This window comes from Streptopelia decaocto, assembly GCF_964273445.1.
Source record: "Streptopelia decaocto genome assembly, chromosome: Z".
NCBI lineage: Eukaryota > Metazoa > Chordata > Aves > Columbiformes > Columbidae > Streptopelia > Streptopelia decaocto.
Genome location: NC_138657.1, coordinates 71,964,041 through 71,991,492, shown reverse-complemented (window position 1 = coordinate 71,991,492; position 27,452 = coordinate 71,964,041). Strand labels below are relative to the sequence as shown.

The following is a 27,452-nucleotide window of genomic DNA, read 5'->3' as shown; positions in this document are numbered from 1 at the left end:
CTAATAATTGTCAGAATTTTGTGTTCAGGGGGGTAATTAAATTACACAGTGCACCTTTGCCAGGAGCTCATCTTTGAGTAATTTGCAAACCTGGTAGAAAAAGGAAATGGCCACAGAATTTATCCTTTTTTTAAAACAAACAAACGAACAACTAACTTTCTTGGATAGAAGAGGGAGAAAAGAGCAGTAATTTTGACAAAGAAGGACCTGATCTGGGGAGGTGGCCAAAACCAAGATGAACTCTGTACACTTTAAATAGCACATCCTCTTTCTGTCTGCTTTTGTGTGGATGCTATTTCTTTTATTCTGCTGCTTAAGTTACTTTGGCTATTTCTGTCTGAACCAAACTGTAATGCTTTTTCCCCTCTTTTGGTAGCTGCTTCGTGACAGAATAAAAGCTGGATGTGAGTTGTGCATTGGGAAGTGATTGATGTGTGCTTGTGCAGCTTGTAGCACTATGAGAAACACGGGTGCGGCTGCCGATGATGTTTATTAGAAGTAGATTGAAAAGGCAAGAAAATGAAATTGCACTTCTGCACACAAAACCTGTTGTAAAACTCTGGGGCAGGAAGCAATTCCGGAAGCAAAAACTCCATTTGTTTCTGCGGGACAAGATGAAGAGGCTTCTTCAAGGCCAGGTGGATGAGAATCCAAACCACTCTCATCACTGCCAGCTCTCCCCGGTGGAGATCGAGACGGACATGTTCGTTTGCGGGATGAAGAGGAACTCTGCGAGCACTGAATTTTCCACTGCTGGAGGGGACTTCCATCAGGATGAAGGACGTGATGCCAAGGGAGTGAGTGAAGTGTGCGTTGGTGAGGTGGAACTGAACTGGGATGGCTATGTAAAAATACCATGCTCTGTTCAGCAGAACAAGGTGAACGCGCAGGGCAGTTCTTCTGATGGCGTGACGCAGGGCTCTGCTGACAGAAAGGGCAGAGTGTCCGAGGGGCAGGACCTTTCTTCCCTGAACGTTACCATGAGCTGGAGGGAGGCAGCCGAAAGGCAAGGGTGCTTTCCCCAGGAGAAGCCCACTGCATACAAGAGTCGCAGACGGCAGTCGAGAGATCGCTCAGCTGATGTGGTGGATTACATCGTCAAAGAGCTCCAGGGAATAAGTCGCATCCAGACAGAGATTGCAGAGCTCCGACAGCATCTCACCTTGATTAAAGGCTCTGTGGATGAAGTCTCCAGCTGTGTGGATACGGTCTTGAGCGAGATAGAAGGCTTGCAAGGTGGTTCTGCTGGCAAAACCCAGGGTACACATGCTCGAGAACCCAGTAGGGAGGTCCACAAGGAAGAACCAGTATTATATTTTTATGGCATCCCAGAAGAAGATGGTGAAAACACACTAGAGCTTATCTGCAACTTCTTGTCTGAATATCACTGTTTCAATGGTATCCAGTGCAGTAAGTATATAAAAGATGCTTATAGATCAGATATTGGTACAGGCAAGCCATTAACACCACGACCAGCAGTTGTGAAACTTGTCAGTTGTGAACAGAGAGACTTTATTTTACAGAAGTCTGTCCTTCTGCAAAGCTCAGGGGTCCGGATTGCTACCAGTGAAGAGCAAAAGCGGCAGAATGGCCAGAGGGGCCGCAAAATGGATTCAGTCTCTTTGCAGTCTGGGTTCAAGAAAAATCATCGCAACTCGGTGAATCCTGATGCAGCCCAGCGAACTGATGCAGTTGGTCACCCTCAAACTGACTCATTCCAGGTGAGGTGTAAAAGCACGAGCAGGAAAACACAGTGCGTAGGGGATAAATTTGATTCTGTGCAGAAGTCAACCTTGACTAAGAAAAGCAACTCGATACCTGGAACTGGGAAGGAAGCGCAAACAATAAGCTGCAGTGAGCAGCATTCAGATGAGAATGACAGGCACCAGGCCCCTTGTGAACCTCTACAAAATGCGCAGGTGACCAGTTTGGCCAGATCAGGTGATGGAAGTTACTGCTGCTCCTCTGACTCCTTGGGCCCTGTGAGCCATATGTGTGCTTCAAGCAATGGTGGTGAGCACAGGCTTGACACTGAAAGTGTCACTGAGAATGGTTCTTCCCTTCTCGATAAAGTTGAGGGCATAACTGCAGCAGAAATAGACTGTGATACCTCATGCAAACTTACCAGTGCGGAGAAAGTTGATATTCAAAGAGAAGATGTTTCTAGTGGAGTGACAACCATTAGCTACGATCATACAACGGATGAAATGGCTGATAGTAGTGACAGCTTGAAAGATATGATACAAATGGACCTGAATGATCAAGATCCAACTGATCAGGTCTTTAGGGACGTCCTGGAAAATTCCCAGTATTTCCTTGACCATTCCCAGGATAACATTGATCTTGTAGACATGAAGTTTTACACAAATAAGCTTGGGAAAGCTATTCATCACTTCAGGTCTGCTCTGCAGGTGGTGTTTCACAAACTGGAGACGAGCGATTCTGAAATCCTTTTGGAAAATGATAGTGGATTGCAGATGGACGATGACAATACGCTTATGCTGACCAGTTCAGGTATGTGTGGCAGCTCTGACAACTTTGCAGAAACCCCTCCTAGTCAGTCCTCTGAGAGCCAGGCAAACACAACTGCCAACAGCGAAACGTCTGCTCAAATGCAGTTTGTTCCTTCCAGCCTTCCCTCTGTTCCGCATGAGCCTCCTGTTTCCAGTTTGGTGCTATCATCCGACTGTGAAATCCGCGCTGGGCAGCGCTCCCTTCCTGAGGAGCTTGGACGAGACGTGACCCCTCTGCCCGAGCAAGCAAAGGAGTGCAGACCCATGAGCCTTGACAAGGTGTGCGCAGAGACCATCTACCTGAACAAATGCATCAACAATTTCAAAAACGTGCTGAGGGAAAAGAGACAAATGCGTAGGAGACTCTTAAAAGAATTAGCGCAGGAAGGAAACTGGATTTCTGCAGAGGAAACAAATTCAGGTAAACAAAAAAAAAATGTTTTAAAGAACATGAAAAAATGTGATATTTGTGCAGATGGTAACCAACACCTCATTCTGTGGGTGCACAGTTTATTAGAAGTTGTGAGTGAATAGTTACAAAGGCAAATACCTACGCTGTGCAAGAGTACTGACCAAAAAAAATCCTAAAATTTATTGTGTAACACACTGAAATGCAAGTTAACAAGATTCACCTCTTTTTATTTTTTCCTCTTTTTTTTTGAGAGAGGGAGATTTGCAGTGCATCTTCAAAATAGCAGGTGTTAGGGTTTTTCGTCATAATTCGTGACTTGGTTTCTTGTTAAATATAATAGCTTTGACATGTGATTACCAAGTGTGCAGTTGAGCTATAAGTAGCCAGATTTACAGTTTCAGGAGTTGAGTGGATCCAGACTTCAAGTGGCTCCATCACGAAGTGGGAGTTCTCAGTGTTTAATCACTGCTAGATGTTATCCCAGTAGAGACCTTTAAAAATAAAAGTAAAAAAGTTGAGACCTGTGTTTTGGTGTTGTTTCCATAACTTGTCCACGAGATGAGAAACTTTCCATTTATGTGGAGCTACATCCCTTATTGCCAGCACAGATAACGAAGTGCTTGACCACAGCAGATGTGGAGAAGTGCTGGTTAAGCCATTCCTGAGGATGTGGGAGGTAGAAATGACTGACATGTTTGAATGGGCCACGTTTAGAATAGGCCATGGTTTGGTAAAATAAAACCTAACCTTGAAATATAGGTCCATCTGTCCCCTTCCTCTCCAGGCAGGGAGAAAACTTTCTCAGTGTCATCTCTGTCCAAATCACTACACAGTTAAGGGAAGAGGCTTGACAGTTTAAAGAGAGGTAGGTATTGGAGCTACAGCGTTAAGTCTTCACATCCTTGTTCTAAGCCTTCCCGTACCAACTATTTTGTTCACTTCTTGCAGTCATAAAACGTAGTCAGAATAATCAGAGTGCTCTTTTTTTTCACATTGAAAGAGTTGTCTTGCTCTAAATGTCTTTTCCAGTGACTGTGAAGAAACAATCTGTCAATCTGTATTTGACTTCTGCACCAGTGACCTTCTCAGTTTTGCAGATCATAAAGCTTTTAATCAGCTCTTCGCTTTCCTATGTTGTAGTTCCTTAGTGTAGGCTTGATTGAAACAATAGGTTTTTAATGAGTGAAACACTAGGATTTGTTAGCAAGCTTGGCACAGATACATGTGTATTTTTGTCTTTCAAGGGAATGTTTAGATTAGTAATGTGCAGATAGTACAGATGAAATTGTTTTTAATTCAGAAATCTATTTTTGTTATTTTTTTCCTTTTTTGATTTTTTGGGTAGTGTTTGTCTAGTGCTCAAGTCCTGGACATGTGTCCTAATTTTAGGACCTGAGGGAGCAGACAGTGGTTTGGCTTAGCATTTGCCACAGTGCAACAAAAGTGTTGAAAACCTGCTTCTGAAAGTGAGACGAAGCTGCTCATCTCAGCAGAATTTGAACAGGACAGACATGTCCACAAGTGAGAAACAGCCAAAACAGGAAGATCACAGCTGGACTTTGGTGCCTTAGATCCAGCTCCAGTATGAACTGGCATCCCTGAACATCATCTAGTGATGGGACGAAGATTTGACTTTGTGTGACACTTGCCCAAAGGCGCATCTGTACGGTAGACAGGACAACGGAGGCTACAACAATAAGCATGGGGTGAAATCACGATGTAGGAAATGTGCTCCAAGAGACAGGAGGTGTCTCAAGGAATCAAGGGTAGTGCAAAGCGCTGGGTAAGGGATGAGAAGTAGGAGAGAACCTGGAAGAAACCCTGGAGGGACCATCAGGGCCATGCAGGGGCACTGGGCAGAGGTGACCTGTCTAGGGTGGAGGTCAAGGGACACAATCAAAGCAGCAGCACTCGCAGAGAACAGAGCAAGTGTGCAAGGAAGCGGTGGCTGAATAAATACTTGGCAGTAGCCGGAGCGAGAGAAGGGGCTGACAGTCTTGCCAAGGGCTGTAGAGCAGGGCAAAATTAATCATATACTCACTCGTTTTGATATAGGGTTGTTTTGGCACTGTACTCAACATAAAGTAAGTTTGAGCCAAGTTCTTGTTTTCTTCCTTTGGAAAAAGCGTCTTACTCAGAATGCAATGAGAGGTTGTTGGTTTGCTTTTTTTCTCCCCAGGCTGCAGATGAGTGTTTATGTCTTACTTGAAAAATATGATTTGTTCTTAATAGGCTTTTAACTTCCTGGGTCAGGTCCACTGAAAACCTAGTTCTGCCTGCTGGCTTTTTGGTTCTGAGCCTGAACCACCGTATTACTCATGCCTGCTCGAAAGTTCAGTTCAAGGTATTTTATTAAATGTGTTTGGCAGCAGCCTGCAGCAAAGGAACGGATGATAACTTTGAAGGTGTTGGTAAATCTGTGTGTTTTGGTGAATCAGAGATGATGCGCTGGCATAAAGGTTTAAATTATTTATAGTTGTACACAGATGCAAATTACTAGAACAATTTAGAACCTGGCAGATGCATGTAAATAATTCTTGTGTTTAATTTGAAGTCAAAAGAGAAAAAAAATAAAATATCCCCCGAAAATCTGAGCAACCTTTCAAAATTTTAATTTGAGAAAAAGGAGGGGGAAAAAGCATAAGATGGAGATAGTTTGACTTTGTTTTTGTTTAAAATAATCCCTGAAATGGTAGTGATTTTTGTAGATGTAAATTGATTGCTCAGAAGTGTAAGGGTGGAAGAATTCTGTGGTTGGGGTTTAGTGATGTTATTCAGCATTGGTGATGCTGTGAGCACACCTGCTGTAATGAGACATAATCAGAGGATTTTAAATCTTTGTCTGCAGTTGCCCAGAACTTCGACAAACTTTATATTTGGCCTGAATCTGTCCCTAGCAGCTGAAAACTGAAGGGGCTTAGAAATCAAAGATGTGTATGGAACGTAAGCCAAAATAATATTTTTTTTTTTCTTCGAAAAATGAATCTAATGTAAGATTTATTGCTTTGCATCTGTGTAAAAATAAGTTTGACCTACATTGAGAAGCTCTAGTGCCCTCAGGCCTTAAAATTTGGCAGTGCTAGTCTGTGTCAAGGATTTTTCCATGGCAAATCAACCCCAAATGAGCGAAGTGAATAAGCTTTTGAGAAATGCGTAGTTTGCATATGCTCGCTGGTAGCTTGCTGGAGTTGAGCTGTTGCGCTGCCAGGGACTCCATCTGTCCTCAGTGTTTTCCAGCCGGGGGCTAAAGCGGGGCTTTCCCTGCTCGGCGCGGCTGAGAGCTCTGGCAGACCTGAGAGGGGACACGAGTCCAAGTCTCCTGCATCTTCTGCACTCAGATACTTCACAGGAGACATCAGGGAGGAACCTGGTTCAGATGCAAAGCAGATAAATGAACCAAGAATGAGGGCAGTGTGGGTCTGCCTGGGACACACTGAAGCAACTCCAGGGATCAAGTCAGGAGGGGCTGGGCTTGGGTTTGAAGTGTTTGGGGTGACTGTGTGAAAAGGAGGAGAAAACCAGAGAACCTGCAGTGGAATTGGGGCTGCCTGGTGGGAAGGTTTTTCTTAATAGAAGGACAGGTAGAAGGATGGTATAGGAAATCACTTTCGAGGGGAACAGTCAGGAGCGTCTGTGCCCAAAAAAGCCTGTTCCCACCTGAGTCTGAGGTGGACACTGGGCTTTCTCAGCTTCTCCAGGCCAGCAGGTGTGTGCAGAGGTGATTGTCAGAACACGGCACTGCTGCAGCACCGGCTCTTACACAGAAGACATCAACGGTGAAGACAAAGGGTGAGTGTCACGAGGATGGAGCCAGGCTCTTCTCGGTGACAGCCAGTGATAGGACAAGGGGCAATGGGTACAAACTGGAACACAGGAGGTTCCACTTAAATATGAGAAGAAACTTCTTCTCAGTGAGGGTGACAGACACTGGAACAGGCTGCCCAGGGAGGTTGTGGAGTCTCCTTCTGTGGAGACATTCAAACCCACCTGGACACCTTCCTGTGTAACCTCATCTGGGTGTTCCTGCTCTGGCAGGGGGATTGGACTGGATGAGCTTTCCAGGTCCCTTCCAACCCCTGACATTCTGTGATTCTGTGGTGTCCTGCTGCTCGTGGTATCTCCTCCGTTAGCTCACGGAGAGGCCTGCAGGTGGTCCAGAGCCTTTCCTCCCTGATCAGGATGCATGCGGGCATGTCGTAAGGTGGAAAGTAGGCTTTTTATTTTAGCTGCAATTCAGCACTTCATTTGCTAAAGTAATTTGACTTCTCCTTAGTGACTGAGTTAAAATAGCTTTTCTGTTTTCCTGTCTTAGTGATTGTATGTGTGTAATTACACCCATATACACAGTAACTTCGAAAACTATTTTAGCTTTTAAACCAATTTGAGTGGCCCTTGTTGCCATGAAGATATTCCTTCTCCTCCATCTTTCATATGTAAATGAATAATATAAATCTTCTATGCATTCTATAATTCTTCTTAGATTATCTGTTTGGAAGACTTAAAAAATGTCATGTCTGTACGGGAAGTTTTGAGTATGACTCTCATATAACTTTACTAGCCTTGAAGTTTCCTATCCATAAACATGAGATTTACTGTAGGTGGCTTCTGGATACTTTTTTTTTTTTCTCAAAGGAGAATTGCCTAGATCTATAAAACCAGAAAAAATATCTTTTTTGCATTATGGTATTTGCAAAAGCAAAATGTGTTCCGTGGGAGCGACCAGTTTCCTCTGAACGGGCAAAACGTACAGGGGGCGAGGAGGGAAGCGGGGGGAGGCGCTTCAGGCTCAGGCAGTGGCTGCAGTCTGGGGGAAGGGGGACCAAATCTGTTCCTCTCTGTAATAAATACAGGTTTTCTTTCCAGTGTGGTAAATAGCAGCTCCAATTCTGCATTAAGACTACTTAAAATTCTTGAATTAACAAAGCAGGAACTGTAACTCTAAAAATCAGCTCTCGAAAGCATATGTTCTAATGCATGTGCGGTTATGGATGAAATTTGGTTAGTTTAACTCAAGATTAATTGGTAGAGATTAATTAACTGGTGCATGTCCCAGGAAGCACATGGGAAAACTCTCCGCTGCACAAATATTTTATCAACTTGCAGCAAATGTTTACCCCACTTTTCTGAAATCATGTTACAGAGCTCATGGCAGAAATCTGGTCTATTAACTTTTGTTCCTCTGCTTCTTCTCTGTTTCTCTTTTTTATTTTTGTTTTATTTCTTTCCTTCACAGAAGGAGGTAGAGGAGAGCTCCAGGTTGTACATGTTGTCCCTTGTAACCAGCATCTCTTTCTGAAACTCCTGTGTCTGCATGCCTTGTCTGTGTGTAGCCAGTGGCTCCCGCTGAGGCGCTGAGATCCAGTTTAGCATGTTATGGTTGTCAGAGGAATTGTTAACACTGCGTACGAGTCTGTTCAGTGCGTATTACATTGTACAGAGAGGAAAACATGAGTGCTTGGAGTGATCTCCTCCCTTTGATGCTCGGTGGGGTGTGTGTAATGTGCACAGGCACCACGTTAGCAGAGTACAAGTCGTTTATCCTGTCGTTTCTGGTTTTCTTCTTTATGCATCTTGTTTAAACCAAGTATTTACTCATTTTTCCTCAGTTGTATTATTTCATTCCATGTCTATCTTGGTTCATATACTTACGCTAATCAAATTCAAAAAATACCACTGTGGGCTATAATAGTGAGATTAAGCAAGCCTGTGGATGCTGGGCAGTGTCTGCTGCCTATCCCATGCCTTTTTAGCAGGCTGCAGGCTGCACTTTGCTTTGAGCAGGGCCTTGCACCTCCTGAAAAGGGCAGGACTTTTCCCTCAATGCCTACAGCTATTGCCTCTCCACCCATCGACCATTTTCCTCTCTGTTTATCACACTGTGAGCAACAGGTAACTTCACGCATAAGAGGGTCCACAGAGTTTTTTTCTTGGCTGCTGTGTAACATATAAGTTTGTGTTTGCAACTGTGCCTCATACGGAACAAATTCTGTCTCTTGGATTCTTAAATTTTGTATTTTCTGGAATTCAGTGTGGATTCGGTGCCTGTTGTGCTTCTGCCTCTCCCTGAGCTGTATGAATCCAGATAAATCAGCTCCCTGGAGCAGGCTGAACGTTGCATGGCTTTTGGGCCTCCATGCAGATCTCACCCTTTAAGTTTGACAAATTTGCATTTCTAAACTTTATTGGCTCGTGTATTAGCAGTTTTGTTTCATTCTTACTGTAAGTGCCTGCCCATTAATGCTTTGTCAGGAATGCAGAGATATTCAATGTCAAATGTTGGTGTCAAATTCTGTCCTTTTCTGGCTTCAGTTGAAAAATGCTGCAGCCTCCTTTAAGCTGCTCATCTGGCATTTGGAAAACTGGTACTGGAAGATACATCAGGTGGAAGGAGCTTCCTTGGGGGCTCTTCGGTCATTATTTAAATTGATATTGTTGCAGAATACAGTGAATTTAAATTATCCCTTCTCTTGTTGCAGCTTTGGATTAATTGTAAAATGTAGAATACTTGAGTCATTGAAGACATTGAACCACGAGACCAAGTAGTTTACATGGGATGATTTAGTTCATTCTGATTCTGCTAATACCCTTGAAGAGATGGTCTAATTAGACATGACCAGAACTTTAATTTAGACAGTGAAACAGTTGCTCCTTGTTTTAGCCTGATTCAGATTAATCTATAGCTAAATTGAGACCTTTGAGGTTTAATAATGAAGCATGGTATTTGACAACAAGTTAGGATGATGATCAAAACAAATAAAAAGTCATTATTGGTTTTTTTCTTCATATGTTTAAATAAAGCAGCTTTCCATGTTTTACATGTGTTTTTTTATCTAAGAGGATAATGTGCTAGAGATGATACTTAAATGTGATGGAAAGTAACATGGTTAGAAAGCCTTTTATGTGGAAAGATGCATTTATATGGAGAGGGCTAACAGAGCTGAGGATGTTCTTCCTTTTTTTGTAGTATGCCTCTCTGTCCATTCTATGGACTTTCTCTTCTACAGGAGTATGTAGTTGTTATGTCCATTGAAGCATCTTATTGTGTGTGAGATAAACTGTGAAATTCACAAATTGCAGCTTGGTTAAATAACTTCTCAAATCACTTGTAAGCGTAGCTGCTGCTTTTGTTGAGTGAGCAAAACTCCTGTTAGGTTCCTTGTTAGGGTTCACTAAACTTTGCTTTCCCTGTGACTGAGTACTGTGTGTTAAATGATCGTGTCTGTCGACTTGCTTAATCCAGGGTATTAAATCTATGCATTATTTTGCTAACTGGTTCTTGATTGATAAGAAACTTTAACTACTTGGAAAAGACCTTTCAGCAACTGATTGCAGCGTGCTTTACTGTGAATGAATATACTGCATTACTAGGGGTGACAAGCGCTTTCCCAGCTGAAGGTATTTGTCGGACAGTAGGTGTAAAACTGTCCTTCATCAGCATTAGAAAAAGAAAATTGTGTAGAGGTGTGTTGGGCTGTTTTGTTTACATGTTTGCTTCTCCATCTTTTCAGTGCTGCTTTATGTGCTTACTGGAGGTTTAAAAAAAAAAAAACCAAACACAAATTTGGATCCAGCCTGGTCTGGCTGCTTTAATGGAGAGGTCGAGCAGCAGAGCTGTGCAGAGAAGTGAAGCATAAGCCAGCAAAACGCTTTCTGCGATAGGCAGCGTGTGGGTGACCAGATGTTAAACGTGCCTGCTTGCCCTTTGCTCTCCCATTTGTTCTGGGGAGGACAGGGCTAGAACGCCTCACAGTGCTCTGGCAGGGGGATCGGACTAGATGGTCTTTTGATGTCCCTTCCAATCCCTGACATTCTGTGATTCTGCCTGTTGTTTCCTGTGCTTGCCCAGGCTCTGAGTGAGCCAGGCTGTCGTCGTGGGCTCAGCTCCTGCAGATCCGTGGCTGGTGACAAGACCCAGAGCAGCTGCTGGAGTCCTCCTGTGTCCTGCTGCAAGTGCTGCCTTCAGAGGGTGGGAAGCCCCCCAGCTGCAGCAAACCCATCTAGATGGCATTGCCATTTGCTTGCTTTGAATGAAGATGGATGCATGAAGTGTTCCTACCCGCAGCAGTGGTGTAAACTGGATTACTTTAAATGGCACTCCCAGAGGTGTCTGGACCCTGTTAACCCTCATGCCAACACTCGTAGGTACTACAGCCTCTGGTTCTTTGAGTGCCTATGTCAGTGCGACAAGGGGCTGCAGAGGACTCCTTGGTGACTGCCAGCCCTCTGCCACTTTGTGACATTGTGGCATTAGTGCACAGTTTACTTCTTTAAAAGTGGTTAGGTTTGGTGTCTGCTTCTCCTCTTGGCAGGCTACTACACAACTGTCATGGTCAGACACCTTTAAATTTTCATCTTCCATTTGTATTTAGCGGCAGTTCTTCTGTGCAGTATGTTCTGCTGTCTACTGAATCAGCACAGAAAAAGGTTCTTTTTCTGCCATAAGCAAGCTGTCCTGTTCTCATCCTGCAGAATTGTGTTTCCACCCTCATGCTGCTTTTGCTGTTTTCCTGTGTGAATTTTTAAATTTTGATATAGAATGAAAAGATTATATACACTTTTCTGAGAGAGTCTTGCCAGCACAGTGCAGTGGTATTTATGCTTTTGTTTCTATGAAGACATTTCACTGGACATACTCTATGGAAGTTGCTCTCTCCTTACGTGGCTGTATCATGGTGGCTCATGTGATGACTGGAACACAAGTCCACTGTCACCTCTGTTTCTCCACCGAGGAACACCTTGTATGCAGTCAAATTCGCAGCAAGCTCTGGGGCTCTGACCTTGCCATTCGTGCTACGTTTAATCCTCCAGTGGTGCAATCTTCACCGACATCAGTTCTTTCTGCTGGGCATCTGAGTTCTGTATCAGTACCGGTGTTTGTCATCAGCAGATTTTATCAGCAGATCCTACTTACTCCCACCAGCTTCCTTATTGCGTTGTCCATGGCTGGCTCCGCAACAGTTACTTGTTTACCCACCTCAAAGCTCCCTACTCCTTCTCTGCTCATCCGGACGTGTTAACGTCACATGGCATTGCATCAAAAGTTGTTTATTGAAATGGAAATTCGGTTGATAATTCGTTCTACGGTCTAAAGAAAAATGGTTGCTTTGTCAAACAAAAGGTGCTTTCAAAAACTGGTGTACCCTATATGATATTTTTCAGGTTTTCCAGTTGCCTCCATTTTAATTGTTTCCTTCATGTTTGCTCTGAAGCCTTTCAAGCCACTGAAGACAATAATGCTAGTCTAGATCACGTTTTCCTCCTTCCCCCTCTCACCTTAACAGTGGGTATTGCATCATCTCTTCTATAGTATTAAGGCATCAGCCCTCATTTGATGGATGTCAGGTGCTGGTTCTCTTGGCATTTTCTCAGGGAGAATGCTGCTTGGAGCAAATTACCTCTTTACTTTGCTTTCAGCAGGTGATGACTCCTGTTTCCACGCAGCCATCACCTGCCTTGCCCCTGCATCAGTATTGTCACTGAAAGCTCTTCCTTCTGTTTTGAGCTGTTGTACCCAGATGGTTTTTAATATTGACCCTAGAGAAGCTCTTCTCTAGTTTTCTTTTTTTATTTGCAAGTCTAAAAGGGTTGGCAAAATGAATTAAGATAAATGAACAGAAGTACAGTCTGTCTGGACTCTTGGCAATTTTTACTTGGCACGTCACAAAATGTGGGAGATTATGGAGGTTTGTTTCCTGATGGCTCTTTCTGCCCTTCCCTGCGTCCACACTCCCCAGCATCGTTATTGCTCAGTTTGGTAACATCCTTCCCTGGATCTTCTTCCCCCAAAAAGGGTTCTTGACGCTCTCGTGGTCTCCTGGCTGCAGTATTGCCTGCGCTCTTTATCATCTAGTTAATGTCTTAAATATTGGCCTCTTATATTTAGAGTTTCTCAGATAAACTGATTGAAAAACCCATTGCATTAATTCCTTTTACCAGTAAATGTTGCTGTGTTTGTCACTTTTTGTCATTCGGTACAGCTGAACCGACTTGTGTCATGCTCAGCCCAGTATAAAATTATGTTCCATTTTATGATTGCTTTCTGCCCGCAGCTCTTTTATGTGTTCAAAAGCAAAGGTAAAGATGTCCTCGTTTGTGTGCTCTGAAGGATCTGGTTGCTGTTAAATCTTCTCTGGACCGTGTGCTGGGGTTCCTGCCTGCTCTACAGGCCTGCATGATTACATAGGAAGGCTGGAGTGTCCATTCAGATCTGCCTAGCCCTGGACTTGTAGGACTGAGTGATAAAAAGTTTGGAGTTTTGCTGCTGTGCAATTTGGGGCCTCAAATACAAACTCGTTTTCACTGATTGTTTCTGCTCTTCTTGGCATACCTCGTATATCACCTGTGATCACCCGAAGTTGCACAGTTCATCCAAAGCACAGGACAAAATAAATCAATCTTTCTTTTGGGGCTGTGCTCTTTTACCTGGCATAAAACTGGAGCTTATTTCCTGACAGACAGTCTTTTACTTTGTGGTGATTCTCAGGTTGCAAGTCCTATGGCTGAAACTACTTTGTTTTCCACTGTGTGCATGTTACAGTCTCTGTATACTCTTAGCACACATAATGATAGGAGGTTGGAGTGTTAGCTATTAGCAGCATGTCTAGTTTACTCCTGTTTGAAACCAGCTTTTCTTTCAGGCAGCGTAGGAGAATATATGAAGCTGGAACAAAAGGTTTCCAGTTATAGTGTAATCCATTTCCCCCTTATCCAAAACCTTTTGTTTTCTCCAGGTACACTGCAAGTCTTTAAACACTCCACAGCGCTAATCAGTACACAGAAGATTTTTAAAGAAACAAAACATAGCTCTGTAAATACACGCTTAATATGAAGACAAGAACATGGTTTGAATTCATGAGTATGAGCCCTCATATTGCAGTCTGTGGTGTTTTCCATCATACTGTGAGATCCCAGTTCATCTGCAGTCATCTTGCAAGTGATGGCCCTTGCTTGACACCCGTTGGAAATTAAATACTTGTATATGGATGACTAGAGCTGCAATGGGACCTCCGTGCTTAGAGGGCTAAAGAGTCTTTGCATTTGACCTTGAACAAATCTCAAAAATATTTGTACAAAGTTCCACATTGATCAGTCATTTGTGCATTTCATACAGGTGCTTTTAATTTACAACAACCTCATTATGACCATGATCATGTAAGTGGTGACCTGCAGTAACAGGAGCTCTCTTGTAACTCATGCTTTTGTTGGGTTGGGGAGAAAAAACCAAAAAACTGGCCTTTGAGCCTGCCTTTTGAAAGAAGGGGTGCACTGAACAGGCTCTTCTGGTCCTGGTTGTAGGTGTTCAGTGAAATCACATAGCTTGTCTGTGTCTGTATGACTTGTCATGATGTGCTGGTTGTTGGAGGTGCTTGAATAAGTTTCTGTATGCATTTGCCTGCATGCAGTGTTGTCTGTTATCCTTTCCTCAGAATATAGCCTGAATACCTCTGATGTTCTCAGTAACTAATTTCATGTTGTTCTTTTCCCTTCCCCTGTTTAAGGGTCAAGATGAGGCTGATCCATCAAAACCTCCCTGGCTCAAAGGAGGGTAAGTGGAATTTTGAGACCTTGTTTCCCCGTGTTTATAATTACAGCGCACTTAGAGGTCTGCAGTTCAGCGTAGGTAGAAGCAGCACTTCTGATGGTTTTAATGGCTGTTTCCAGGAAGAATCAAGTGATCATGCCTCACTTAGGCCCAGGCTGCTGTTCTGCTTCAGAGTCTCCTTTTAAGCAGCTGAAGGTGGGCTGTGCAGCTCTTCAGGAGGTCTGTGGTTAAGAATAAGGTTATAGTTGCAATATATATTGTCTGATGTGATGGTGGCAAGTGCTTATGCCAGTAGTATTAAATAATCCTTGCTGAACACCACAGGTGGTCTGGATGAGATCCTTTTTCCTGAATCAGTCACTGATGGCATGAAGGAAGGGAAAGAGTAGCTCAGAAAGATTGTCTTTTGCTCTTCTAGAAGAATCATCTTTGCAATGATTTCTACAGTCACTGTAGCAGTCAAAACTGCGGTAACTCTGGAAATAATTGCAGTTTGTAATTTTTAAAGCAGTGATCATCATGCCTCTTTTGCACAGGTGAGAACGAGAGGCCGTGCATTCTCTCTGCAATGCGCTACTTGCAGCAAATGAAGCAGACAAATTTTGATTGTGTGTAATTCTGTCGTGACACTCTGCATAATAGGCACCAGCATGGTAGCTTCCCTAGAATCCTCTCTGGGAAAAAAATAAAAAGACAATGACACATCTTACAAGCTGCTAGGCAGGTGATTAGGGTGATACAGCTTGGTGGTGGTGCGCTCGTTAGGAGCTGGTGTGGCAGCAGATTTGCCCTGAAATCTCAGCAAGAGGTTAGCTTGCTACACGCCTAAGTTAATTCTCACACTACTTTAGGAAGCTTCCCTCATAAAATGCAATCTTAAATCAGAGGCTTCCTTACACGGCTTTCTGCTTTTGGAGCCGTTGTTGTGCGATGTTGGTATTCCCACAAAGCATCTTCTACACCCGCGATGTGTGGGGCCGCCTGGTAACCCCGCGCAGTCCTGAGGAGCCCGAGGCTTCGCTGAGCAGGCTGCTGGAGAAGTGGCAATTAGCTGGAGCAGAAAGACAGTGGTTTAATCTGACCATAACCAGCACCTTTTCCTGCTTTAACAAGGAAACAATGTGCTGAGTTTGTTGGTTCCTGCACATAAAATTATTTCCAGGTCTGAAAGATGAGTACACCTACAGTCCCAAAATACTGAAAAATGTGTTTTGTCAATTCAAGGAAATGTTTGCTTTTGTCTGTAATTTTCTTCCCTTTCTATTTGAGCTGTAACAGAACAGACTGGCTCATGTAGTTTTGAAAAACATTTGGCTTATTCACTGTATTCCCCCATGCGAAGGGTTTCCAGAAAAGGTGGTTGTGAGTGGGGAACCTTTAATCCCACCGTTAGCCTCGCTGTGGCTTATTAGCCACAAAGTTTGTTAAAGCACTTGTGTTTGGAGTTCTTTCATGTGAAGATTAGAGAAGTGGTGTCGTTTGAAGGAAGTAATCATTTTCTGTCATTGCAAACCAACTTTGCTTGCTTAAATTTTCAAGATTTAATGTAAGCATCTGTGTGATAAAACTTCTATTAAAAGATGAATACATGCTTCAAGCTATTTGCACTTTTTAGCATAATGCTAAAGGTAGCTCCCTGTCTGTAATCACTGGTTCTGGAGAGATAGCTTCAAAAAAAAGTACAATTGGTTTTATGGATCAGTCTCTGGGAGTAATATCTCATATCTATATACCCTATTAGTGCAAATCATCTCATACAAAAATGCTATTCACTTCTCAAGACAGAACTCCATAATAATGCTATAAATATTAGATGCATTGCAGAGGAGAGTTCCCCTATTACATATGAAGCTACAGTGTGCATATTTGAGGTACTGTCAGTACTTCTGCTTATATAAACACTGTAATTTTGCTAAGCAAAGTAGAGATTTCGCTTGAATAAAGAGACTGAGGTAGCTGAAAGCACAACAAGTGGAATAATTTTGTAAATTAAGAATAGTTGCTGAATTTTTCTTTTTTTTTTTTTTATTATAAACAGGCTAAAAGGAGGTCATCTGAGTGCCTGTGTAGGCACTATAATAGGATACCTCTCTTCAGTGGCAAATACAAGCACCTTTCAGATGGTCTTTTTGTCCGTCAGTCTGGCTTACAGCTGATTCTATCATAAACCTCAGTCTACCATAAATATTTTACAACAAACTAGGTTGTAACTAGGCATGTTTCTCCAGCACAATAACTTGTTTATACTCACAGTTTGCTTTCAATTCAATTAGAAGAAAAATAATCATTGGAAGCTGTGTAGAAAAGAAATGTGAATTCCCAGCTGTGTAATTAAATTCTAGCTGGAGCATTAACTCTGGATTTTTACTTGTGACCATTTTGCTTCATCTTTTCAGCTTACAGACTCTCCCTTTTTATTTTGCATATGCTTTCATAATTCAAGTGATTCAACACAAATTTTTGACACAAAACTTACCAATAATATTGTATTGTGATTTAAATAATGCTGGAGTTCTTGGTATCATCTGAATAGTTTTGTATGACACCTATTTTACTCCAAAACAGTATCATGAGTATCAGAAAGAGTTTGTAACATTGGGACAGCAGATGAAATTCCATGTTTAATCCCAGCAAGACCGTACTGAGTTCTGATAGTATAAACACTTTATGCAGATATTATTTCTTGATGTGGGTCAGATTTTTCTGTAATAAGCAAGACAGGGTTATTGCAGTGTAACTTGGGCAAGTTTTTTCTGGAATTCTCTCTTGGAAATGTGGGTAACCTCTAGTAAAAACAGCATGTAGCCTCGCTGTAAGGATGTCCAGCATGGAATCATAGAACAGTTTGGGTTGGAAGGGACCCTCAAAGGTCATCTGGTCCAAGCCCCCTGCAATGGGCAGGGACACCTTCAACTAGATCAGGTTGCTCAGAGCCCCATCCAGCCTGGCCTGAAATGTCTCCAGGGATGGGGCATCAACCATTTCCCTGGGCAACCTGGGCCAGTGTGTCGCCACCCTCATTGTAAAAAACATTTCTTCCTCATGTCTAACCTGAATCTCCCCTCTTTTAGTTTAAAACCATCACCCCTTGTCCTTTTTCAACAGACCCTGCTAAAAAGTCTGTCCCAATCTTCCTCATAGCATTGGAAAACTGTTCTAATTCTTGGCCAAAGATTCCAATGATATTAATTAGCTGCTGTAAATCTTTGCCTTTCTCACGTCTGAGCTCGTCCCCCGTTCCCAGCTGCGGGGTCTGGCTGAGCGCTGGCGGTTCCTGGTGTCGGGGCGCAGAGCCGTGTGCGGCGCTGCCATCAGAGGTGACTCGTGCTGCCGCGGAGCCCCAGCGCTCGGCGCGGTTCCGTGTGACCGCTCACCTTCCCGCCGGCTCGTTCAGCCAGCGGCGGCTGTCAGCTCAGCCCTGGCTCCGACATGTCGCCCTCCCACACCCCATCAAAACAGTCAGTTCTACAACTGCAGCGCTGTGACATGTTTCACAGAACCACAGAATTGACTGGGTTTGAAAAGATCTCAGAGATCGAGTCCAACCCTTGGTCCAACTCTAGTCCGTTTACTAGATCATGGCACTAAGTGCCATGTCCAATCTCAGTTTAAAAACCTCCAGGGACGGCGAGTCCACCACCTCCCTGGGCAGGCCATTCCAATGCCTGACCACTCTCTCTGTAAAGAATTTCTTTCTAATATCCAGCCTAAATTTCCCCTGGCAGAGTTTAAGCCCATGCCCCCTTGTCCTATTGCTGACTGCCTGGGAGAAGAGACCAATCCCCACCTCGCTATAATTTCCCTTCAGGTAGTTCTAGAGAGTGATAAGGTCACCTCTAAGCCTCCTCTTCTCCAGACTAAACAACCCCAGCTCCCTCAGCCTCTCCCCATAGGTCTTATGTTCAAGTCCCTTCACCAGTCGTGTTGCTCTTCTCTGGACTCGCTCCAGCACTTCAATGTCTTTCCTGAACTGAGGGGCCCAGAACTGAACACAATACTCCAGGTGTGGCCTCACCTTTCTGTGTATAACAGACCGTTTCCCTCTTTGACACAGCCTTGTGCCAGGCTGTGCTGTGACATCCTTGTCCATCCTAGGACTAGGCGTGCTGCAATGTAGGTTTGGTCACCCTGGATGTTTTTTTTGACTTTTGGCTGTATTCAAAGCGGGTTTGAGTAGGTCCTGCTTGCCAAGGGATGCACGTCTCCTCTTGCCACTTACCAGCCTCCCAGTTTTCATGGCATGTGCAAGTTTATAGCGGCAATTTGTTTTCCTAGATTATTTTTAAAGAGATTGTTTTTAAAGGGTAGTTCTATTTGTGTCTTTTTTTTGCAGCAAGAACAGTCTGACCTGTACTCCTCTTTCCTATAGTTGTGGTGTCCTAAAGCAGTTCACCTGGGTGAGGTGTGCCAAATCAGTAAAATAAGTGCCAGACGATTTATCACACAACGGCAAAAAGGTTTAAGCTGGCACAGTATGGAGTAAAAATGAATAGCTAAGGAGGCAGAAGGTTCATTTACAGTCTCTGTAGCCAAGAAGAAGGCTTCAGGAACCATGTTCTTAGTGTTAGTGAGGTATGAGGGCAGCGTGGAGGTGGGGAGGTTGAGTGGGTTTTGCCTGGCGGGCTGGGTGGTCGCTGCAGGGGGAGGGAGCCACATTGCAGGTCGGTTCTTCAGTTCAGAACAAATATGAAGGGTGCAACAGCATAGGATCACAGAATCATTTCGGTTGGAAGAGACCCTCAGGATCATTGAGTCCAACCATAACATAACTCTGTCACTAAACTGTGTCCCTAAGAAACTCCTCTACATGTCTTTTAAACACCTCCAGGGATGGCGACTCCACCACTTCCCTGGGCAGCCTGTTCCAGTGCCTGACAACCCTTTCCATGAAGAAATTTTTCCTAATATCCAATCTAAACCTCCCCTGGCACAACTTGAGGCCATTTCCTCTCATCCTATCACTTGCTAATGGGCAGAAGAGACCAACCCCCTCCATGCTACAACCTCCTTTCAGGGAGTTGTAGAGAGTGATGAGGTCTCCCCTCAGCCTCCTTTTCTCCAGGCTAAACAGCCCTAGCAGAGAAATGTGTGCTCAGTTTCCAACCATAGCAAAAAGCAGCATCTTACAGATGAATGCAGGTGCTTTACATGGGGCCCTTAAGCTGAATTAACAGACCTTCTTCATGCACAGGCTTAAATCCATGTGGTGTTACCAGTGCATGGCAGGATCCAGTTACAATTATTCAGGCTGGTGTCATCGGGAAGGAAGCAGGTTATAGTGCTTTATTTCTGCAGGCTCCAAGTGTTGCTGGGGTAATGGCTTTTTCTGCTCCATTGCCACTTCCACCAGTAAATGGCAGCTGTTGTATGTAGGGTCTGCATGACTTGAAATGCCAAGCACCACAAACGGTCCCTTCTATAGAAATAAAAATTAATCTCTTTTCTCCTCAGATATGAGTTTTTTCCTAATAAGTGTATGGACCTCGAGGGTCAGGATTAAGCACGTTCTAGCCTATAATCAGATGACGGGTAACAGCGTTCTGCCCTTGAGCTGATACACTCTGCCATGCTCCCTCCAAACCACCGACACCCGGCAGGAACATCTGGATTGTTGCATGTGAAGAAGATGAACACTTAACGGCTTTTAGCATTAACTTTACACTTCAACTGTAATCTTCCGTTCGATTTTACTTTCTCCAGTAAAGCATGCCCTTCCTCACCCCCACAACCCTAAATTAACTAAATAGGAAGAAAGGGGATGGAGAAGGACTGGAAACAGGATGTTCTCACATTTCCAAAGTCTTTCCTACCATGGCACTCAATGCCAGTAGTAAACTATAAACTGAGCTCTCCCTAAGGAAAACAAGGTTCTCCTGAAAGCAGAGATGTGTGGCTCAGTCCCCACAGACTAAGCCACGTGTGAATTGCTGCCACAGAGCTCTGGTTCTGCTGTTGGGTAAGTATTTTTGCCAAATCTGTGCCACACAGAAGCGGTGGCGCTGAGGCCGCCTTCACCCACCGCCCTGGCAGCAGTGACTCTGGAGCTCTGGGTGCTCTGCAAGCCCATGCCCAGTCCACTCTGAGCTCGCTCAGAACTGAGAGTGGGAAAATTACCTTTTTTCACTCTGTTAATAACTTCAGGTTATTATTAGGTTGCATCTGCAGTGAACCGTTTCTTTCTGTTGTAATTGACTATGATATTAGCAAGGAGACTGATGTTTTAAGCAAACTTTTTGGTCATCTGTGTACTGTCTGTCTCAGTGCTGGTGAGATTTTTAATCTTCTTTTTTGTTTTCCTCCCGAATTTCCAGGCCTGCAGGTGGTCTCTATGGCATTGACAGCATGCCCGATCTACGCAAAAAAAAGCCAATTCCACTTGTCAGTGATCTGGTAAGAGATTTGTTTTCCTTTTGCCACACAGCCATTAGTGCAAGTGGCTTTACTTTTTGACATATGGTAATGTTTGTTGTCACTTCAAGAAGCTGGAAGTTTACTGTTTTTACTGTTTACTGTTTTTAAATTAGTTCTTACATTAAAGGATCAGAAGTTCTGCTTGGAAAAATCTGAGTAAGAATGAGCTGTGGTTTTGCAGACAGTTTCATTTATTTGGCAGAAATAAGATATTTTTCATGTTCTTTTTCCTTTTTATTCTACACAGAATACTTGATTATTTTTAGGCCTGCATTATTTTCAAATGTTTTCCTAAAAATCACATACTTTAGGGAAAGTTATAATGTCCATGTGAGGTTTGGCATCTTACCAGAAGGTTGGAATTTCAGAGGATAGATAAACGAGCATATGTGCTTGGGTTTTTAAATCAATTTGCAACATTGCCAGTAGGCTTCTGCACAAGAACCAAGAGAGTAATGAGGACAAGTCTCATATGCTTGTGCGATACAGTGAAATAAGGCTTCAGTGGGACAAATGGCTTTCTGTTGGCTGTGTTCATTACATGTAGCAATTTCATACTTGGGAGAAATGCTGTAACAGCTGAAAGACCAAAGTTTCTGTATCCTGTAATTCCTGTGAAAAGATGCATGCAGTTCTCTTTGTCAGCTTATGCATGGAAAGCTTAATATGTGTCTTACTAACTGCTTGCATCTTAAATCTTTGCAATAATGGCATTAACTTGTGTTACTTCCTTTGTATGCTTTCATTTTCTCTCTTCACAGGCCATGGTAAGTGGAGCTAAAGACTACCCACCACATCTTTACCAGAAACAAAAGTTATTTTACCCAATTTTCCCTCCACTTTTTTGCTTTTTATTTTGAACCTGCAGTATTGCATTGCATGCGTGTCCACCGCTCTGTCCTGCTCCATCACTGCTGGAATGAACTTTCTCAATCTCTCTTCAAACAGCATAAAACAGAGCATAAATGAAGGTTCCTGACAGAGTTTGATTGCAAAGCAGATGTTGCTAGCTTTAATTTTCTTCTCTGCCTTCATCTAACTTGCTGAAGGAATCCTTTGTATGCCAATGTGAGGTGCTGCAAAGGCACTGACCTGTGCTGTCCCAGGCTGCAGAGCTGCACTGTGGTGTGGAAGAGGCAGTTTTGAGTGGAAAGTGCTGTTCATTCTGTTCAGTGATGGCCAATGAATGTGCTACATCAGCACATTCAAACCTGTGCTCCCAACCCACTCTGTTCTTTTTTTATCGCATTTATTTGTAACCGTTTCAATGTGACATTTGGGGCTTTTGTGTACAATGTAAAACTCATGAAATAATCTCCTTTTGGATACGAATGAAGTTAAATATAGAAGACTGAGTCCTAGGTAGTGACCTTAGTCAATGGCAGAGTTACCGTTACAAGAACATAGAAACGGAGGTGTGAACCCGGATTCCACTGACAGTTCTTACCAGATAAATAAAAATTTACCAGAGTAAGACTGGTTGTGGGCAGATGGAAACAAGTTGGAGACCTTTTAGTGTATGCATTTGACTCTTCCGAGATATGAGCTATCATTTAAGAAACCCATTGTATTTAATAGACTGCCGATTTAGTGTCTGGCATGACAGAGTCCCCTTGGTCGCCTCCCTGGGTGTGTAATGCCAATGCATTTCTGAATATTGATGGTGAATAACAAGCTTTCTTCCTCCTTAGTCACTGGTTCAGTCCCGGAAAGCCGGAATTACCTCAGCAATGGCCACCAGAACATCTCTCAAAGATGAAGAGCTGGTAAGTGGGAGGGTTGCTTGGCTCCTGTTTAGTTTTAGTAAGCAAATTAAGGGAATTTGGCACTCTCAGATGCAGAGCCAGCTTCACAGATATCTAAAAATAAAGATGCAAAGCATCTTGTATCATTTGTTTAAAGAAACCAAACATATAAAAAATAACATTTAATGTGTCAATATGATCCTGAAAAATGTAATCTTACCATTTCCTTCTGTGCTATCTGCCATGGGGGACAGTGTGTGAAACTTGCTTGTTGCAAGATATTTCTCATCCACAAACCTTAATTCTTTTCTTCCATCTCCTCTACTTTTTTAAATCCCCCGAGAAACATTTTTGGAAGGGTGTCCTCTGCTGCTGCTTGTAAAAGTTTGATAAATTTGGCTATGTTTAGTATGTAGATTTATTGCACTGCTCATGCCTTTTCCCTTAGAACTCATTTGTCAACCAGCAAAAATAGGTTCAGTCACCTTCCTGGGTGTTGGTTTACACGTGCTCTTGCCTTTCAGAAATCTCATGTCTACAAGAAGACCTTGCAAGCCTTAATTTACCCCATCTCTTGTACAACCCCGCACAACTTTGAAGTGTGGACAGCCACAACTCCTACCTATTGCTACGAGTGCGAGGGGCTGCTGTGGGGCATCGCGCGGCAGGGAATGCGCTGCGGGGAGTGCGGAGTCAAGTGCCACGAGAAGTGCCAAGACCTGCTGAATGCTGACTGCTTACAGAGTGAGTAGCCGTCAGAGGATTGCGGCTGTTCCAAAAGCGTTACCAGAACTTTCCTAAATATATAGGGGATACCTCGGTGGTCAGAGAAGATCACAGAACCACAGAATGGTTGGGGTTGGAAGGGATCTCTGGAGATCATCCAGTCCAACCCGCCTGCTAAAGCAGGTTCACCAGAGCAGATCACACAGGAATGCGTCCAGGTGGGTTTGAATGTCTCCAGAGAAGGAGACTCCACAACCTCTCTGGGCAGCCTGTTCCAGGGCTCTGGCACCCTCAAAGTAAAGGATTTTCTCCTCCTGTGCTTCCATCTGTGTCCATTGCCTCTCATTCCATTGTTGGGCACCACCATAAAGAGTCTGGTCCATTCTCTTGGCACCCACTCTTGATATATTTATAAACGCTGATGAAATCCCCTCTCAGCCTTCTCTCCTCCAGGCTGAACAGACTCAACTCTCTCAGTTTCTCCTCATAAGAAAGATGCTCCAGACCCTTAATCATCTTCGTAGCCTGCTGCTGGACTCCCTCCAGTAATTCCTTATCCTTCTTAACGACTGCGTGTTTTCAGAAAAGGTGCCACTGGTCTAAACCTGTCCCCATCGTCCTGTGGACACAAACAGCTCCACTGACACAGCAGAACTTCTTTGTAACATAGTGCTTGATGTGCTTTAAAAGCAGGTTTAATTCTTGACTCTTTCAAATATACTTATCTATATCTATACATACATTTAGGTTTTTTTAACCTGTGTAACTTGTTTAACCTCTCAGTGTCAGCTGAGGTGATGTGTTTGCTAACATCCTGCATGGAAGAGTGGCAGTGGGATGGGTGAATAAGCTACTAGGCTGGTTATTCTGACTTCCTTTCTGTCCTTTCTGCCCTGGTATCCCAGTCCCGTTTCTTGTTTCAACCACCAGCCTGTTTTACTCTGGTTTTGAAGCTCTTCAGAGCAGCACTGGATTCCTGCTTAGGGCATGAAGTCCATGGGCTTAGCTCGGATACTCTGTACAAAATGCAGATTGACAAGGCATTTTGTCTTTTTAACAGTAGGGTCTCATTGCTGAATCACAGTAGAAACCTAGGGCTGAACCAGCACAGATAATGGGTCAGATGGTGTTCTTTGAGTGTTTGGGCAGTATTTCACCTTCCTACTAGCATTTCTGTTTATTTTGTTGGGTTTTTTTCTGCAGTGTTCAAAAACTAATCCCTCTCTTCAAAGAAGAGCCCTTCTTTGAGCTGTGACTTTGCAGAATCTATGAAACCTTACACAAACAATCAAGAAGTTTAAAAGGAACTTGATTAAAGAAAAGAAACAAAAAAAAAGGAGAGAAAATTCTAATTTAGGTATCTGGCTTGGTCTGGTTATTTTTATTTGCTTGTAAAACAGTTTCTTAATTTGGTCTCAAATGTATGTTCCTGCTTGAGAGCAAAATGTCTTAGTCTAAATGGAATAGATATTTCTGCCACATGTGTTAAAACTTGAGTAGGAAGGTGGGGCTGTTTTTGTTCACTCTTGATTTTCTTTGCATTCCAGCGTGATGGACTAGGTCTAAGGAATCAGAAAAGTTTGTGAAGTACGAACAGACTTACTGCAAATCCATGCCAGAGATTACAGGAATATGAAACGTCTCAGAATCTGGTTGTTGAGGAAAGCCAGACTGGATGATCCAGCAAGGGCTACCAGTGAATCATAAGTCATTTGTTTTTCTTATGGCTTATTTGAGACCCCCTAATGGACGCTGTTTGTTTCTTGTATTTTTGATGTGTGCAGTTTTAAATGAGTCATAGTTAGGACTGGGGCTGTTTGCAGTGGCTTTTTTATCAGGCACAACTGGAACTGCAGAAACATGCGTTTCTGCAGAAACATTCCTCCTCAGGTGTTTATTGTTTATAGCTTTGTCTTTGAGGGTTGCGAGGTGATCTTTACAGTTCATAGCATTCGAGGAATTGCATCATTGACACCTTCGCTTTGTTGGGACCATTTTGTGACTACGCAAAAGCTGCTGTGTTGCATTTGATTCAGGAGAATGTAGTTAAGCCATAACTCTGTTTTCTGACAAAACCTGAGGTACGGGATCAGTTAGACTGAGGAGAACTTTCTGGAGTTCACCAAAACCCTCTACTGGCTGGTGATTTCAGTATTTGAGGTGAAAAGATGCTGATATGTTGCCTCCAGGCTTGATTCAGATGCGTGTCCAAGATGTTATAATAAGGCAGTGGTGTTGTGGTATTTCAGTATGGGGAAGATAAAATGGAGAGCAGAAGAAAATTAGGTTCACACCAGCAGCAGCAAAACACACAGTTTTGAAACAAATAGTTTTGAAAGTCAAAAACAATAGAAGAAAAACTAAATTTAAGAAATAGCTAGTAACTAAGAGGACATATATTCCTGCAGAGGACAGCTGTGGCTATCCATGTTCAAGAAGGAAGATGTCATACTGGGATGGGTACTGGTGAGATTTCAATGCTTATGGGGAAAATATGAGACTGTCTTGAGAGAGGAAGGTGTGAGTTTATTAAACTTTCGAAAGAAAAGTGTGGGACAGGAGAAGCACAGGAACAATGTTGTTTCAAAAAGGTAAAAATAGCCACACTGGGTCTGTCCAATAGAAAGTTTCTAAAGGGATGTTCTGGGACCCAAGGTGAAGTTGTAAGCTGTGTGTAGAGCTCCTATGGCTCTGGTTTACTCTTGCAGCTATCCATGTCTTAAAGCCTTTCTGAGCAGTAGATGCTGTGTTTAATAACTGGCAGTGATGGCTCTTTGAATTGGTTTAATCCTTGTTTGAACCTGTTTATGCCTGAACTATGTTGGGGAAGAGGAAGATAAGCAGCAGGGAGGAAGATGGCCTGTTTAAGCTTACTGTTTACAAAAGGAAAAATTGAATAAATTTGCTGTAAGTTAATTGAAGGTGGCAGTAGAAGACAACTTCAATTATAAGAACCTGGAGTCTGTGGAACAGCCTCTGAAGAATAACCACGGGGGCAGGTTTTCTGATCTCTGGAATTAAATAAGCTTATGCAATGGACTGTGGGATGTGATGATGGCAACAGTCTGCACTTTTCTATGGAGCCAAAGCAACAACTGGAAATGACTCTACTTTTCTTATATGGCAAAGCACTAGATAAGAACTTGTTATTTTATTCTTGGGATTGCAGATGTTTGCTTTGCACATTTCCCTTAAAAGTGTAAACACAAGATACTTCAGCATGAAGAGCTGAAGAAACAGAGAAGAAACACTGAGAGTACACTGCGCTCAAAACCTACGAAGCATGTAGAAAGGTAAAAGCCAACCGAGGAAAAACTTTACTTAGGAGTTGTTTGGAAGCTGCCCAGCATCAGAACAGGAAGGATGCAGAGACTGAGCTGGGGCTCTGTGAGGGAGCCAGTGTGAGTGTGGTGGGTATCATTATGTGGGATAGAGATGTGAAGAAAACTGACAGAGGAGTCAGAAAGACAGCGCTGGGAGATTTAGATGGTGAGGCCAATACGTGGATGTGCTGCTGGGTTGCCAAAACAGATATTATTGATACTAGAAATCTTGTAAAAGGCTTTTTCATGCAACAGCGTTCTTTGCTTTGACATGTTCATACTAAAATCCTTCTAACTGGAGCCCATCATCAGGCCAAAAGAAAATGGAAAAATTAATTTTTGTATGTGTTTGAAGAACATGGGCTGTGCTTGAGGAATGAGAAACAGGGTTTCCAGGAGACAAGCAGCTGTTTAGAGTTCAAATAAATTCAAGGCTGAACTTCCTTCTATACTGAACTCGGAAGGGTCTCTTCCTAACATAAGCTTTATTGTTCCCATTGGTAAAAAAAAAAACAGCCAAACAAACAACAACCAGCCAAACAAAAAAAAACTCTCAGGATGCATCTTCACTTTGGTTTATTTTTAAAGGCTTCCAGAAAATGTTACATTGGAGTAAAATGAATTTTCAGGCTGGTAACAAATACAATTCTATTGATTGTGCATGGTCGTTCAGGATATATCTTCAGTCTGTGTAAGTCTGTTGTAAAATGAATTTTCAGGCTGGTCACAAATACAGTTCCGTTGTCTATGCCATGAAATTTTGGTTAGACACCTGGGATA

General features: G+C 43.0%; 2 protein-coding genes across 8 annotated transcripts in view; both read left to right on the top strand.

Annotated features, from left to right (window-relative positions):
• Nucleotides 1–27,452, top strand: part of LOC309450982 (protein unc-13 homolog B) — a 225,342-nt gene that overhangs the window by 117,203 nt on the left and 80,687 nt on the right. For all 7 annotated transcript variants that reach the window (XM_082074279.1, XM_082074280.1, XM_082074278.1 and 4 more), the window contains 4 exons: nucleotides 14,424–14,470; nucleotides 20,779–20,857; nucleotides 22,570–22,644; nucleotides 23,148–23,367. In XM_082074279.1, coding sequence (XP_081930405.1) covers nucleotides 14,424–14,470; nucleotides 20,779–20,857; nucleotides 22,570–22,644; nucleotides 23,148–23,367 — 421 coding nt within the window. The remainder of the gene's footprint in view (nucleotides 1–14,423; nucleotides 14,471–20,778; nucleotides 20,858–22,569; nucleotides 22,645–23,147; nucleotides 23,368–27,452) is intronic.
• Nucleotides 615–9,412, top strand: LOC309451447 (uncharacterized protein; the record flags this gene model as incomplete). The annotated part of the gene is made up of 2 exons (XM_082075126.1): nucleotides 615–2,934; nucleotides 9,402–9,412. 2 exons carry the CDS (start codon nucleotides 615–617, stop codon nucleotides 9,410–9,412), a joined length of 2,331 nt encoding a protein of 776 aa, XP_081931252.1.